General features: G+C 42.6%; 1 protein-coding gene across 4 annotated transcripts in view; it reads right to left on the bottom strand.

Annotated features, from left to right (window-relative positions):
- Positions 1-13,723, bottom strand: part of Eml6 (EMAP like 6) — a 296,634-nt gene that overhangs the window by 26,432 nt on the left and 256,479 nt on the right. For all 4 annotated transcript variants that reach the window (XM_029483123.2, XM_085829048.1, XM_085829047.1 and 1 more), the window contains 2 exons: positions 8,659-8,860; positions 8,412-8,538 (listed from right to left, as the gene is read on the bottom strand). In XM_029483123.2, the coding sequence (XP_029338983.1) occupies positions 8,412-8,538; positions 8,659-8,860 (329 nt within the window). The remainder of the gene's footprint in view (positions 1-8,411; positions 8,539-8,658; positions 8,861-13,723) is intronic.

Raw genomic sequence — 13,723 nt, 5'->3', positions numbered from 1 at the left:
TTGCTTTAACTCAAGGAAGTGTGTCTAATTTTCCTATATTTTTTAACACTGCCAGTTATGAACATGTTCTAGCATGCTCTTTGTTCCATCACAAATTGGCTGGCAAGGCATCTTTGAATGTAAATTAGATATATGATAACTCAAATTTGTTTATTTTCAGTTCCCTTTGCCTTTTGTGACACAGACTTAAACCAAACAAACATTTCAATTTCTTTTTTGTATTTTTTATTGATTATTTTATTCATTTACATTTCCAATGTTATCCTCCTTCACAGTTTCCCCTCCGCAGACCCCCTATCCTACCCCCTTTCCTCCCTGCTTCTATGAGGGTGCTCTAATGTGTATATGATATGGATAAAAACTATCGTTTAGCTAAGTTGTCGCCATGGCCAGTTGGAGCATCCTCAGCTTGTGCATGGCTCACCTATCTCCCATAACCACAGGTGCTAATAAAATGAAAGTAAAAGCAATGCTGACAAAGATGGAGGACTGACGTATACACTTACTCATTCAAGAAGCATTTGCTTGCTATTTACTATGTGCACAGCACTGTATCAGCTGCCTACTATGTGCATGGCATTGTACCAGTTACCTACTATGTGAAATGTACTATGCCAGCTACCTATATGGTAGTACTATGATAATTAACCTTCAGAAACCCAAGAGTCCCATAGGAGAAGTCTGCCTATAGTAGAAATGTCTCAGTGTTACAGATGAACATATTAAGGAATTATAGGAGGCAACCAATTTGGGGCAGAAACAAGAAAACAAAACCAGACTGGAGAGACAGATCAGTGGTTGCTTGCTAGTACTGTCTTTCTGAGTACCCGGCTTGGTTCCCAGCACCCGCACATGACAGCTCACATGGCCTATAAATGCAACTCTAGGGGGTTCTAACACCTCTGATCTCTGAGAACACTTGCATAGTCACATGCAGATACACCCGATTAAAAAAAAGTAACAACAAACAAACAAACTCCCTATAACTTTTTTTTATAGTATATGCAGTAAACATTTTGTTATACAGGTATCCCTTGCCAGTTAGCAGGTAAAGACGCTGTTATTTTTAAATGCTCATAGTCATAGGCTCTGTGGATGAAGGCACTTGCTGATGACCCTCAAGTCTGTGTTTGACCCTCATACTCACATTGTGGAAGAAGTAGGGCATGCTCCATAAACACATCAAACACACAAGTAAATGCAAAACAAGACAAAGTCTGATTTTAGCATTGGTAAAGTTCCTTGTTTTCCTCAGGAATATATGCCATAGACACTAAGAGTGAATATGTATCTAAAATATTAATATAAGAGAATACTTACAGGTTCTTTTTCCATAATCCCTGCTAAGACTAATTCTTGCTCTGCCACCTCAGTGTTATGGGTACCATTCTTTGGATGAAAGCAAGTTGGGCTTAGAAGAAGGATGCTGTTATTTCTGAGGAGGGACCAAAAGAGCTAACCTGAAGCTAAGCCCTATCTGCAGTCTGTTTTAGGTTGCCATGACACTGTTCCTGAGAACTCATACTTTAATAAGCAGGCTCAGCCCATTAGGAGTTTGGCTTCTAGAGACTCAGGCTGTTTTATACCGACAGTCTCAAGAAGAAACAATTCACAGTGTGAAATTTATTCCTCAGAAATGAATGGCATATCCACCTTACCACCCAGGTATGAGCCCCACCCCAGCATTCCACGCACTAAGACCTCAACAGACACTGCACAGCGACACCAATACCCTGTCTGTCCTCATGGAAACTGACTTGTAAAGGGGGGGGTCCCTCTCTAACGTCTCTCCCACTATGGCTGTCCACACCGTGCAGCCAATGAACTACAAACCTCTGCCTTTTCCCTCTTGGTAAACACTTTCACTGCTCATGTGTCATCAGCCTGTCACTGCTGATCCGCTAGCAAGTTATTTGCTCCTGCTGGCCAATGAGACTCAAGGAGGGTGAGCTATCTTTGTGGTAGATGGCAGCTTGCAAAGTGACAGCTTTTCCTCAGTCCCGACAAAGAAAGAATGGGAAACAGCTCACTTGGAACACCCCCAGGTCTGGGCGGGGGGGGGGTACCTAAACCCTATGTAAGCAAGGAGACTGTCTCTTATATGAAAGTTGTTAGCCCCCTCTTGTTGCTAGGGACAGGGAGAAGGATAAGGGAGAAATGGCAAGTCCCAAAGAGGGACACTTGTGGAGAACCTGAATTGCCTACAGGGTCTACAGCTGGGATTATGGAAAGATAAGAAACTGACAGCTAAGATCAACTCACTGTGGGGATTGCAAGGGACTGGGTGCCACTGTATATACCACTATCAATACATATGGAAAGAAACCCTGCAGAGAAAGAGGAGCTACCTAGTCCCCAAAATCCCTATTAAACACCCATTGTCACACATTCCTTAACAAAGGGGACAAAGGACAGCCCCACTGAGATGTAGCCTGAAGGCAAGGGCCTTACCACTTCAAGACTTGCCTTCATTGCTTTAACTGGTCTGGGAAGACTTTCTGTATTGTAGATAAAAGCACCTTGAAGAAGGGACATTTTGTTTTCCTTACTCCATCGGCCTTTGCTCTAACTGGAGAGTTCATCTAGTCTGCTGTGGCCACTGCTGACGCCTTTGCTGATATTAGAACCTGCTTCTCTGAGCCTCTGATGGGGAATGAAGTCCAGTCATTCTTCAGTAATGTCTAAGGCCTTTAGCAACAGATAGGAACTCTTGAGCACCCAGCCTCAGAGACCAAGTCACTGCTGGGCTCTGTCTTTTCAGTGTGCGACATTCATTGTTGGACTACTCTGACTGCATTGTGTAAGCCAATCCAATAAGTTCCTCTTTAAATATATATTCATTCTTCCAGTTCTGTTCCTCTAGAGGATGCTGACTAATGCAGCTATTCTTGTCAGGTTTGCCACAACAATGAGAAAAGTAATATAAAAATGCTTTTATATTATAATGTAATATTGTATTATAATATGATATACAATTAAAGTTTTTTTTTAAAACTTCTTAGAAAATAAAGTGGTTATTGATACACCCCTTCACTCTCTCTCTCCTCTCCTCCCCCTACCTCTCACATACACACACACACACACACACCAGCTGAGTATCCAGACCAACTCTATCTGATCAGAGTCAGTGAGAGGCTCAGCAGGTAACTGCCAAGCCCAAAGACCTGAGTTCAACTTTCAAGACCCACATGACAGAAGGCAAGAATTGGTTATTACAGGCTATCCTGCTCAGTGGCACAAGTATACCCGCCCTCCACACAAATAAATGAAGAAATGTAAAAACATTAAATGTATTGGAGACCTTAGCAACTAAAATAAATGCCATAATTGTATAGTTACTCATAACTAATAAGTACATAAACTGGTGCTGAGACAAGGTTTAAGCATTGCAAACTTTGCTACTTCATCCATTTTTTACAAGAAGAAATGCCCTTTTCAGGCTAGAACAAAGCAAGAAAGGTTGGCAGCAGCCCAAGACCTTTCTGAGCAAAGGAAACTATGCCTCAGGTCAAGCAAGATTTTGATTTGTGGCCACAGGTTATACAGCTTCTGGGAGAAGAACACAAAGAAGGTTGGGTTGAGCCTGCCTTAGTCACAGGTGATAAGGACCTTAATAGCACTCGAATGTAGAAACAGTGTGCAGAAGCAGAGAGTGGGAGTCCTCGATCCTTTATTTATCCTTGGTTAGATCATCAACAGCTATGAGACTCAGTGCTTATTAATTAAGAGTCTTGAAAAGAGTGTAGGCTTCCCATACACGTGCAGAGAGAAAAAAGAGTGTCAATTTTCATAAAACAGCCAAGGCTGTGCTCTTGCTATGTCTTTACCTTCAAAGTAGGCTTCTGTCTGAATGATGGGTCCAACTGAATACAGTAAATAAAAATCTCTATTATCATCTTCCACACAATTTAGATTTTTAAAAATTTTTGTTACTATTTTTAAATGTATATGGCATTTTGCCTGTATGTATGTTCATTGTATGCGTTCCTGGTGCTCACAGAGGCTAGAAGAGGATGTCACATCCCCTAGAACTGGAGTTACAGATAGATGTGAGCTGCCATGTGGGTGCTGGGAATCAAATCTGGGTCCTCTACAAGATTGGCCGGTGCTCTTAGTCACTGAGCCATCTTTCTAGTTTTAATACCTGTGCTAAACAGTAGGCACTTAAAAATAAATGGCTGGTGGGAGGGAAAAGAGACCAAGGGGAGGCCAACCAATAACCGGTCCAACTTGAGACTCATCCCATGGACAAGCACCAACCCCTAACACTGTTAATGGTATTCTGTTATGTTTGCAGACAGGAGTATGTTGTCCTTCAAGAAGTTCCACCCAGTAGCTTACTCAGACAGGCACAGACACCCACAGCCAAACAGTGGATGGAGCTTAGGGACTCTTGTGGAAGAATAGGAGGAAGGATTGAGAGCCACAAAGGGAATAGGAACTCCACAGGAAGACCAACAGAGTCTACTAACCTGGACCTGGGACTCTTAGAGTCTGAACCACCAACCAAAGAACATACACAGGGGGGCTGGTGAGATGGCTCAGTGGGTAAGAGCACCCGACTGCTCTTCCAAAGGTCCAGAGTTCAAATCCCAGCAACCACATGGTGGCTCACAACCATCCGTAATGAGATCTGACTCCCTCTTCTGGAGTGTCTGAAGACAGCTACAGTGTACTTACATATAATAAATAAATAAATCTTTAAAAAAAAAAAAAAAAAAAAAAAGAACATACACAGGTTTGACCTAGGCTTCCGTGCACATATGTAGCAGGTGTGCAGCTTGGTTTTCATGTGGGTCCAAGACAATGGGAATGTAGGCTATTCCAAAAGCTGTTGCCTATCTGTGGGATATGTTCTTCTAGCCTTGTTTGGCCTCAGTGGGAGAGGAAGCACCTAGCCTCACAGAGACTTTAAGTGCCGGGTGGGGCATTTGAATATGGGGGGGGGGGGAGAGGATCCCTATGCACTCAGAGGAAAAGGGAATGGGGAATGGGGGAAGAATTGTGGGAGGGGGTGACTGGGAGTGGGATGTAAAATGAACAAGTAAAAAAAAAATGGCTGGTTTAAGGACATAGTAAGTATAAGGATCCAAGTTTAAATTCCAAAACCCATGTAAAAGCTGTCAATTTTCAATTAACAAAAGCAGTTAAGGGAGAGTGTTTTTGGTATTGTGTACCCTTCCCACATCTCCTGCTCTTCTCCCTGTAGCCCTTATGGACAGCATCCATAGGTTCTTCTAGCCTTTCTGCTCTGACTGGCTTCAGCAAATGGGAGGAATGTGGGAGGAGAAGGTTACTGGGCAGAGACTTCATACAAGGTTGGGGCTGCCTGAAGGAATCCAAGTGAAAGAGCCATATGGTAAGCTGGGACAAAACTAAAATGTGATTGGCATATTTCACATTTGCTAAGTGTGGCCCAGTATTCTCTTCAGAGCAATCATTATTTTTTACCTCAATTTTCTCACTTCCCAAAATATTGGAACTGAAAGTCATATGACTTTTGAAGCATAAAAATCACAATATGTTAGAAGATACACAAGAAGGCATCATGTAGTCTCACAGCTATTTAAGGTCAAATATCTAAATGTAATTAGAAACAATCCATGGCTGTCTTAGAAACTTAAAAAGGTCAGTTGCTTCCAAACGACTGATGCAAACTGTGCAGCTGTCAGCCGGCATGTTAATCCTCAGTATGACAGCTGCTGCACTCTTCTCAGAGGGCAGGGTGGGAAGGGATTCAGTTAGACTCAGATGCCTGGAGCACTGTTAGGAGACAAAGTAAAGGTCCTTGCATGGAACAGCTGCTCCAAGAGCACACCTCTCTCTGTGTTCTGGTGCGGGTCTCTCTCGCTGTCACTGGTGTATGTCCTGCTCTGGGTACACACCACAGGGACAAGGAGAGATCAGCAGGGCTTGAAGGAGCCAAAGGCAGGTGCTGGCCTTAACACTCCCAGAGAGAAACTGCCACCGCTTAATGCCATGCTACTGATATTGGAGGAGCCACCTCCTCCTTTCCCCCTCTTTCCCAGGAGGCTAGAACTCATGAAGCCTGCTTTTCTCTTTCATCTGAAAACCAAGTTGCAACACATGATTTATTGTCACTCCTGGCTCCAAGGCCTCAGCCCCTGCTCCTCCACATTCTCTCTCATTGTGGCTTCTCACTAATTTCCTGAAGGCACCACCTGCCCATTACTTCCTGTCTTCTGTGGTCACAAGCTGCCTAGTCTTATCTCTGAGGTCAAGCCCCCTAAAATTACTGACCAGGATGGGGAGACACTGCTTGGTTCATATTCTGATTCTAATCCCTATAGGTTAACTGGTTGCTGGGCCTGCTCAGCTCCCAGCATGGCATGCAGTGGCTACTGTCTCTGGTTAAAACCCCTTTTAAAACTGAGGCTGTCATAAGTTTTTTTTTTTTTTTTTTTTTTTAAGTTATCAAGGAAACTGACAGCTAAGATCAACTCACTGTGGGGATTGCAAGGGACTGGGTGCCACTGTATATACCACTATCAATACATATGGAAAGAAACCCTGCAGAGAAAGAGGAGCTACCTAGTCCCCAAAATCCCTATTAAACACCCATTGTCACACATTCCTTAACAAAGGGGACAAAGGACAGCCCCACTGAGATGTCTACAGAAAAGGCTTGATTCTTTCTCTGGACCCTATACTTAAAATGGTTTTCTTTTTCATATGTTTTCTTCACTGCATTCAAGGATGGATTATTTTTTAAAGTACCAGTAGGTAAGTACTTGCTCATAATTCTATGAAGTTTTTTTTTCTTGGTTTTAAAAAATAAAGATTCAATTTAGTGTACCCTAACATATAGAAACTCCTCAATATGGAACAATAAATTTAAAAAAAGGTGTGTTCAAAACCTTAATCTTAAAATGGAAAGCTGTTGGCCTCCTCATCTCCCATCTCATACTAAATTAGGCCTCATGGTTTTTTATACAGCTGTGCAAAGAGGTCATGAATTTTTATACAGCTGTGCAAAGAGGTCACGAGATGATGAGTGGTTGTGTGGCCGTGGGTTACACCTGAATCAGATGTGGGACCAGGGAACTAGCATGGTGGTTCCATGGCTGGCTCTTAGTGAGTGGTGTGATACATCGCTGAGTTTTATAGAACCTGCTTGAATGTGCTTGGAATGATGGGTAAGTCAGTTCTACTGACAATGGAATGCTAATTGGAGAGGCTGAAGACTTTACTTTTAAAAAGATTTAACCCACACCAAATCTCTCTCTCAGATAGATCAGTTAAGTGGCAGGACTATTTCCCGATTCCTGCATTTATGTGTGTGTGCTTATTTGTTCAGTTCTTAGGATTAAGTCCTTTAAACATTATTTTTTCCGTGTAGTCACTTTCAGAAAAGGAAACTATATTTTAAAAATCACTGCCAAAAATTTATCTTTTCAGCAAAAGAAAATGTTCTGTTAGCACTGTAACATGTAGTAAAGATGGAAGGAGAGAATTAGGGCTCTTCTGCCTCATGCATCGTGCCAACAACACACCCACCACTGAGCAGCTAACCTTAAGGCTGTCAGTAAACTGAGGCAAGAGGTTAGATCTAAAGACACATCTTAAGAGTAAGTGGGGAGCATCTTGTTTACCACACAGCTTTATTAGGCAGATGGCTCTGTCAACAGCAAACTCTCGAGTTTCTCAGCATACAGTGCGGTGCAGAGGTCATTATGACCATTCAGCCCACTGCAAGGAAAAGAACCCACAGGGGACTCTCCTGAGGTGGGTGAGATCTCTGAGACTCTCTTCAGATTATTCAATATTTACTCTTCACAACTAGGAACATAGTCAATTATGTAATTATTAACTTTGTATCTTAAAATGATACAATATTTGGGAATTTCTCTCATCAATACTTGAAACTGTGAATCAAACAGATACAAAATAGCATTAGAAGCCCACTGTCTATGCAACAGTGTTCAGGATGACAAAATCAAGCAGGTCAGGTCTAGCAATTACAGCCCCCCCTCTGTGCAGTGAGGACACAGTAAGAGAAAGCACATCCAGTGACATAGTGTCAAAGAAAACAGGTCAGAACGCAAGGCAAGTCTCACAAATCCCACCCACTTCAAAGTCTGCCCTGCTCCTGCCCTGCTGGTCAATCTGCTGTCTTGTTAATTGTGCATTTGGAACATCCCTTGAGGCTCCCTTGCTTCCTCCCCTAGTCAGGGAAGCCTAGTCCAACCAAATTTCCTATCTATCAAATTATACACAATAACTAATCTGTATTGGCCAACTTCCTTCAACTTAAGTCTGTGTTAAGACTCTAGGCAGATAATAAAGGTCCCACTTTGGCATAAATTAAAGGAGAGAATAAAATGAACTCTAGTTCAAATCGGTTTGCTGTCAGGTACAACAAATGCAAACAGACCTTGCAAACACCATACCTTTCTTCCATGGACACCTCTTTTAGCTGCTGGTGTGGTTTGGTGCCTTCCATTTCCCTGATGCTCACAGCATAGATCTTGGTGGTATAGTCAATGGCTTTCTCTCTAGCGACATCACTGTCATAACCTCAAACAACAGAAAGAGATTGGGGGGATGAGATGGTTTTCAAGTGTTCAGGAAGATACCAGGAAAAAAAAAAAAGAAGGTACCATCATAATGGACAACACATGGCTGATTGGGGCTCACCTCCATCTTCTTCTGCATCTGTGTCTGACTCCTCACTATCAACCAGCTTGCTCTCCTGTGTCCCCACAAATTCCCTGGTCCAGATCATCAAGGCTGTGTCAGCACCTCCTACAGTGAGCAGCACAGAGTCATTGTGTAGCCACCTCACATTGGTAACGTGTGCGCTGTGCCCCACATATTTCTTAAATCTTGCATGCTGTCCCTGCAAATAAAGCCAAAAAGTGGCAGTTACCAGTCAGTGCCTAATCATTCCTGTTGTCTTTGCTTCTAGTTTTCTAATTTTGCTTGTATCATGAGAATACATGCTCCATGCAGGCTGTGAATGGTCTCCCCTTAAGACTGGCTCACAGTAGGTCTTCAGCAGGTATTTTTGAGGTGGATTTGAGAGCTAAGAAAATATAAACCATTTGTTTCCATGTCTCTCTGACATCAAAAGAGTCAGGCCCGTAGGTTTTTTGTGAATTCCTGATTGACACTTCTGTAGCCACCTCCCAGAGTGGATTTTACATATAATCCTGGCAAGGATAGAAGGCAGCAAGGGACCTTAAGTAGTGTTTAAAACAGCTTCATCTTGGAACCTGTAAAGCATCTCTAACCCAAAAGTCACTCAAAGAACTGTTCTAAAGCTAAAGCAAGCCCCTTTCCACTAAGTAAATCTAAATAAATATAATTCAGTTTTCAAGGCACTACTGGAAGCTTTTGGAGTGTGGTGCCCAGGCTGCACCACTATATCAGCAGGTGGTGAGGGGGTGGAGGGTTGGGGTATGACTGGCTGTCCCAGGGCTGTCCTGACAAGTGCTGGGAAGCCAATGTTGGCACCAGGAAGAACTTCCATTCTGGGCTCCTGAGACACAGTGTGGCAAAAATAGCTCCTGTGGGAGCCACTTAAAGAGGTAGTTTTTCTATCCCTCTGTGGCTCCCAGGGAATACCTTATGCAATGTGGTAAACCACATGAACTCCCTGGCCAGGAGCCAGAAGCTGGCTTACCAGATGAAAACTTTAGCACACAACTGACAAGAGGCTTTGGACTGGTGTACTAGGAAGCCTGAAACAGCAAGACACATTGCAGGAAATGGGGCAGGCACTTGGGGCTGCAATCCTACAGATCTCTAGATCTGGTTGATCTCTTCCTGTCGCTTGGAAACTACCTACTCCTCACAAAAGCACCAAAAGTGAGAACAACTGACAAGCCAACAGGCAGGCAGTATTTCCAAGAGCTCTGTGCTCCAGGAAATCTATTGCCCCCTTCTGGATTCTGAAGGCAAGTGCACTCATGTACACACACACACACACACACACACACTCATATACATACATACACAAACTTAAAAAAAATAAAAATATAACTTAAAAGAAGAGAAAGAAACTAAAATTAAACAAATGACCCGAACAGACATTTTTCAAAGAAGTTTGTAGAGAGAGCTTTGTGTTGCAGGAATAAACTACAGGCATCATGTCTGAAGCAGGGTTTCATTACACAGCCCAGGCAGACCTTACACTTACAACACTCCAGGTCAGTCTATTGCGTGCTGGGATTACAGGCATGCAGCACCACATCTGATTCTGGCGGCTCCTTTTATAGCTCACTAACTGTGTCACACAGTTAGTGTTCCATGCTCATCCAGCCTCGCTTCTGTAAAGTCCTATCTTCAAACACAGTCACGGTAGAGTCAGGGATACAGTGTGTTTGGAGAGAGGATTCATTCATTTCTTAATAATGAATTTGTTCAACAGACCCAGAGCACTGGAGAAGCAATTATATTATCCCACATAGTGTGCATTAATTGGGTAAAGGAAGTGAGTTAGAAAAACTAGATTAAAAAAATAAAGGAAGCAGGTATGGTCCTACAGACCTGCAATACCAGTACATGGAAGGCAGAAGTAGAAGAAATACAGCAAGTTCAAAGCCAGCCTGATATATGGGCCAAGGGCGAGGGGAAGAGAAGGTTTAATACCCCCTTGTTCAGTGGAGTTCTCGTCTTAGCACCATATTAGGCACTTAAGCCACTTTTAATTTAGTTCCAGGAGCTCTAAAGCTCCCTTTGTGGCCTCTGAGGGTATTTGTTCTCATACTTTTAAAATAATAAAAATGAATCAGAGAGGAAGACAGAGACAGAAAGAAAAGGAGTGAAGAGGGGTGAGAGGGGGAAGGGGAGGGACACAAGGACCTGAACAGACATTTTTTGTAAAAGTGAAAGGAACTGTATGGAAATGGGGGCCCAGCCTCTGGACCGACCACACCTGCTGGGGCATGCAAATAGAAACCACAGTGAGTTAGCACCACATATGTTAGGACAATGGCTGCCCAAAGACAAAAGAACAAGTGATGGGGATGGTGTGAGGAAAGGGAACACTGTTGGTCAGAATGCAAATTAGTGCAGCACCAGGGAAGGCAGTGTGAGGGCTCCTCAAACACCTCAAGTGTAAACCATGCATTTGCTCTGCTTGCTATTTCAAAGTTGTGACAACTAAACTCAGTACTGTGCCAGGCAAGCACAGTACCACTGATCCTTAGATCTGACGCTGTTGAACTGTGTGAGTTCCTTATAGGTTTTGGATACTAATCCTTTATTGGATACTAGGAATGTATTCTGTCATTTTTGGTGGCTGACCTTTTTTTTTTTTTTTTTTTAATTTCATTGATCATTTCCGTTGTTGTATTTTTAGTTTAGTGCAGTCTAACTTGCTTATTTCTGCCCTTTATTAGTTTTGCTTTTGGTGTAATAGCTGAAGGGCACAGCTTCAAATGACTGCCCCAGACATCCCGCCTGGTCAGGCTGGAGATGAACTTCCTAGAACAAGAGTAAAATCTAATAGTACCAACAGGTCCCAGCTACGTATTTCTTAAGTCTTGAGTCTATTAACACTAAGCTCTCACAATTAGAAAAAATTGTCCTAAAAGCAATTTCATTTTAAATGAAGAAGAGTGGAGGGCTGAGGAGGTGGCTTAGCTAATAAGTACCTCCCCTGGACTAGTGAGGACTTGAATTTGGATCCCTAGTGCTCATGTCAAAAATTTGAGCATGGTGAGTGAAAACAGGAAGGTTCCTGGAGCTTGCTAGTTAGTGACTCTAGCCAGTTGGTAAGTTCTAGGTAGGCTTAGTGCAAGACCCTGACTCGAAATCTAAGGGAGAGGCCTGGAGATATGACTCACAAGTTAAGAACACAGGCTGCTTTTCCTGAGGATCCAGGTTTGATTTCCAGCACCTACATAGTGGCTCACAGCATCTATAACTCCAATTCCAGCGTCTGGATGGCCCCTGGTTTGCAAGGACACAAACACATTCATGGTGCCTAGATATATATTCATGCAAAACACATATGCACCAAAGGTTTTTAAAAATTAAAAACAATGTATAAAGCAACAGAGGAAGAAAGCTAACATTGACCTCTGGTCACCATATGTTGTAAGCATACACACACACACACACACACACACATACACACACATACACACACACATACACATACACACAAGAAGTAGAAGAATCAAGGAGAATGGCTGCTGACAATTGAACTCTGATAAAATAGGCAAGGCTAGGAGGTAGGGGAAATGATGTCTATACTGGGCACAAGCACTAAAAAAGGGTCTTGACAATGACCATCTGACCAGGTCTAATAACAAAGAAGTAAAGCAAAAAGCATCCCAAAAATCTGAAGTGGGTGCTGATTTTAAATGTGTTAGTTTTGCATAAACCTTGGTTTCAATAAAAACAAGAAAAACAGAGGAAAGTTAAGAAGACCTCTTAGATTGGGTAGTATGTTAACAGATAGTAAATTTACTTATTTTCTCTTTCAAAAGAAATGTCCTTCAAAGTAAAAGGGGCAAAACAGCCCATGGGTTCATGTACTGTCAAACGTGATCACAAAGGATGTTGTGGAATTTAGAAATCAGAAGAGCTAGCATCACATACAGGAAGGCTACTCCACTCAACAGAGCAAGCAAGTAGGCATTGGCAAATGTGGATTCATAAGCTGGATGCAAGAGATGTTAGACAGGAGTTCAACAAGGGTTTCAGAGAGGAGCAGGCAGGAACCATGACTCCCGGGAACTGATTTCATATTTTCTATTGGGTGCATCTTTAGCAGAGACTGGAGACAACCAAGGCACAATAAACACAACTTTCAGCTATATGTTTATCCTATTTTTTTTTATTGTATGTTTGTTTTGAGACAGGGTCTCATATAGTCCTGACTGGTCTCAAACTTGCTGTGTAGCCAAGATTGGCCTTAAGCTCCCTCATCCTGTGCCTGCCTTTCAAGTGGCAACATTTTAGCCCAGGTTTACTGCTTGGCTGTTCTCAGCAAGTATTTTAATGATGTCTTTGAGAAGGTTACAGTACTGTACAGCTAGAGAGTTTTAAATATCTGTTATCAGTTGCAGTTGAAACTAAATGTGAATTGACACATGGAATGGACATTGACGGGGGTGTTTGGCACTGGGGTTTGGCTGTTACCTCTTTCCACAGTTTAGAAATAATAATATGAAACCAAGATGGCATGATCCTGGAGTGGGATAAGCATCTTTCAAAGGCTTTGAAAGATGTGGGCAGGACAGACAAGTTAAATAAGAGTTTTCTTGGTATAGATATAAAGAACTATCACCAGATTTTGGAAACTAGATTCAGCAAGTATAGGCTGGGAACACTTCTGAGAATGATAGCCACATGTATGGCTCAGCTATGGTTTCAACTCAACTGGTGCTATTTTAACTTTATTCAATGAAACTATAAAATCAAAATAAAGAAGTCCAGGTGTCAAAGTCTGGAGCTGAGACAAAAGGATGGACCATCTAGAGACTGCCATATCCAGAGATCCATCCCATAACCAGCCTCCAAACACTGACACCATTGCATACACTAGCAAGATTGTGCTGATAGGACCCTGATATAGCTGTCTCTAGTGAGACTACGCCAGGGCCTAGCAAACACATAAGTGGATGCTCACAGTCAGCTATTGGATGGATCACAGGGCGACCAATGGAGGAGCTAGAGAAAGTACCCAAGGAGCTAAAGGGAACTGCAACCCTATAGGTGGAACAACAATATGAAATAACCAGTACTC

The sequence above is a fragment of the Mus caroli genome, unplaced genomic scaffold (assembly GCF_978045245.1).
Source record: "Mus caroli unplaced genomic scaffold, Mus_caroli_1 scaffold_13, whole genome shotgun sequence".
NCBI lineage: Eukaryota > Metazoa > Chordata > Mammalia > Rodentia > Muridae > Mus > Mus caroli.
The sequence above is the reverse complement of the archived record's forward strand: the minus strand, read 5'-3'. Positions and strand labels throughout refer to the sequence as shown.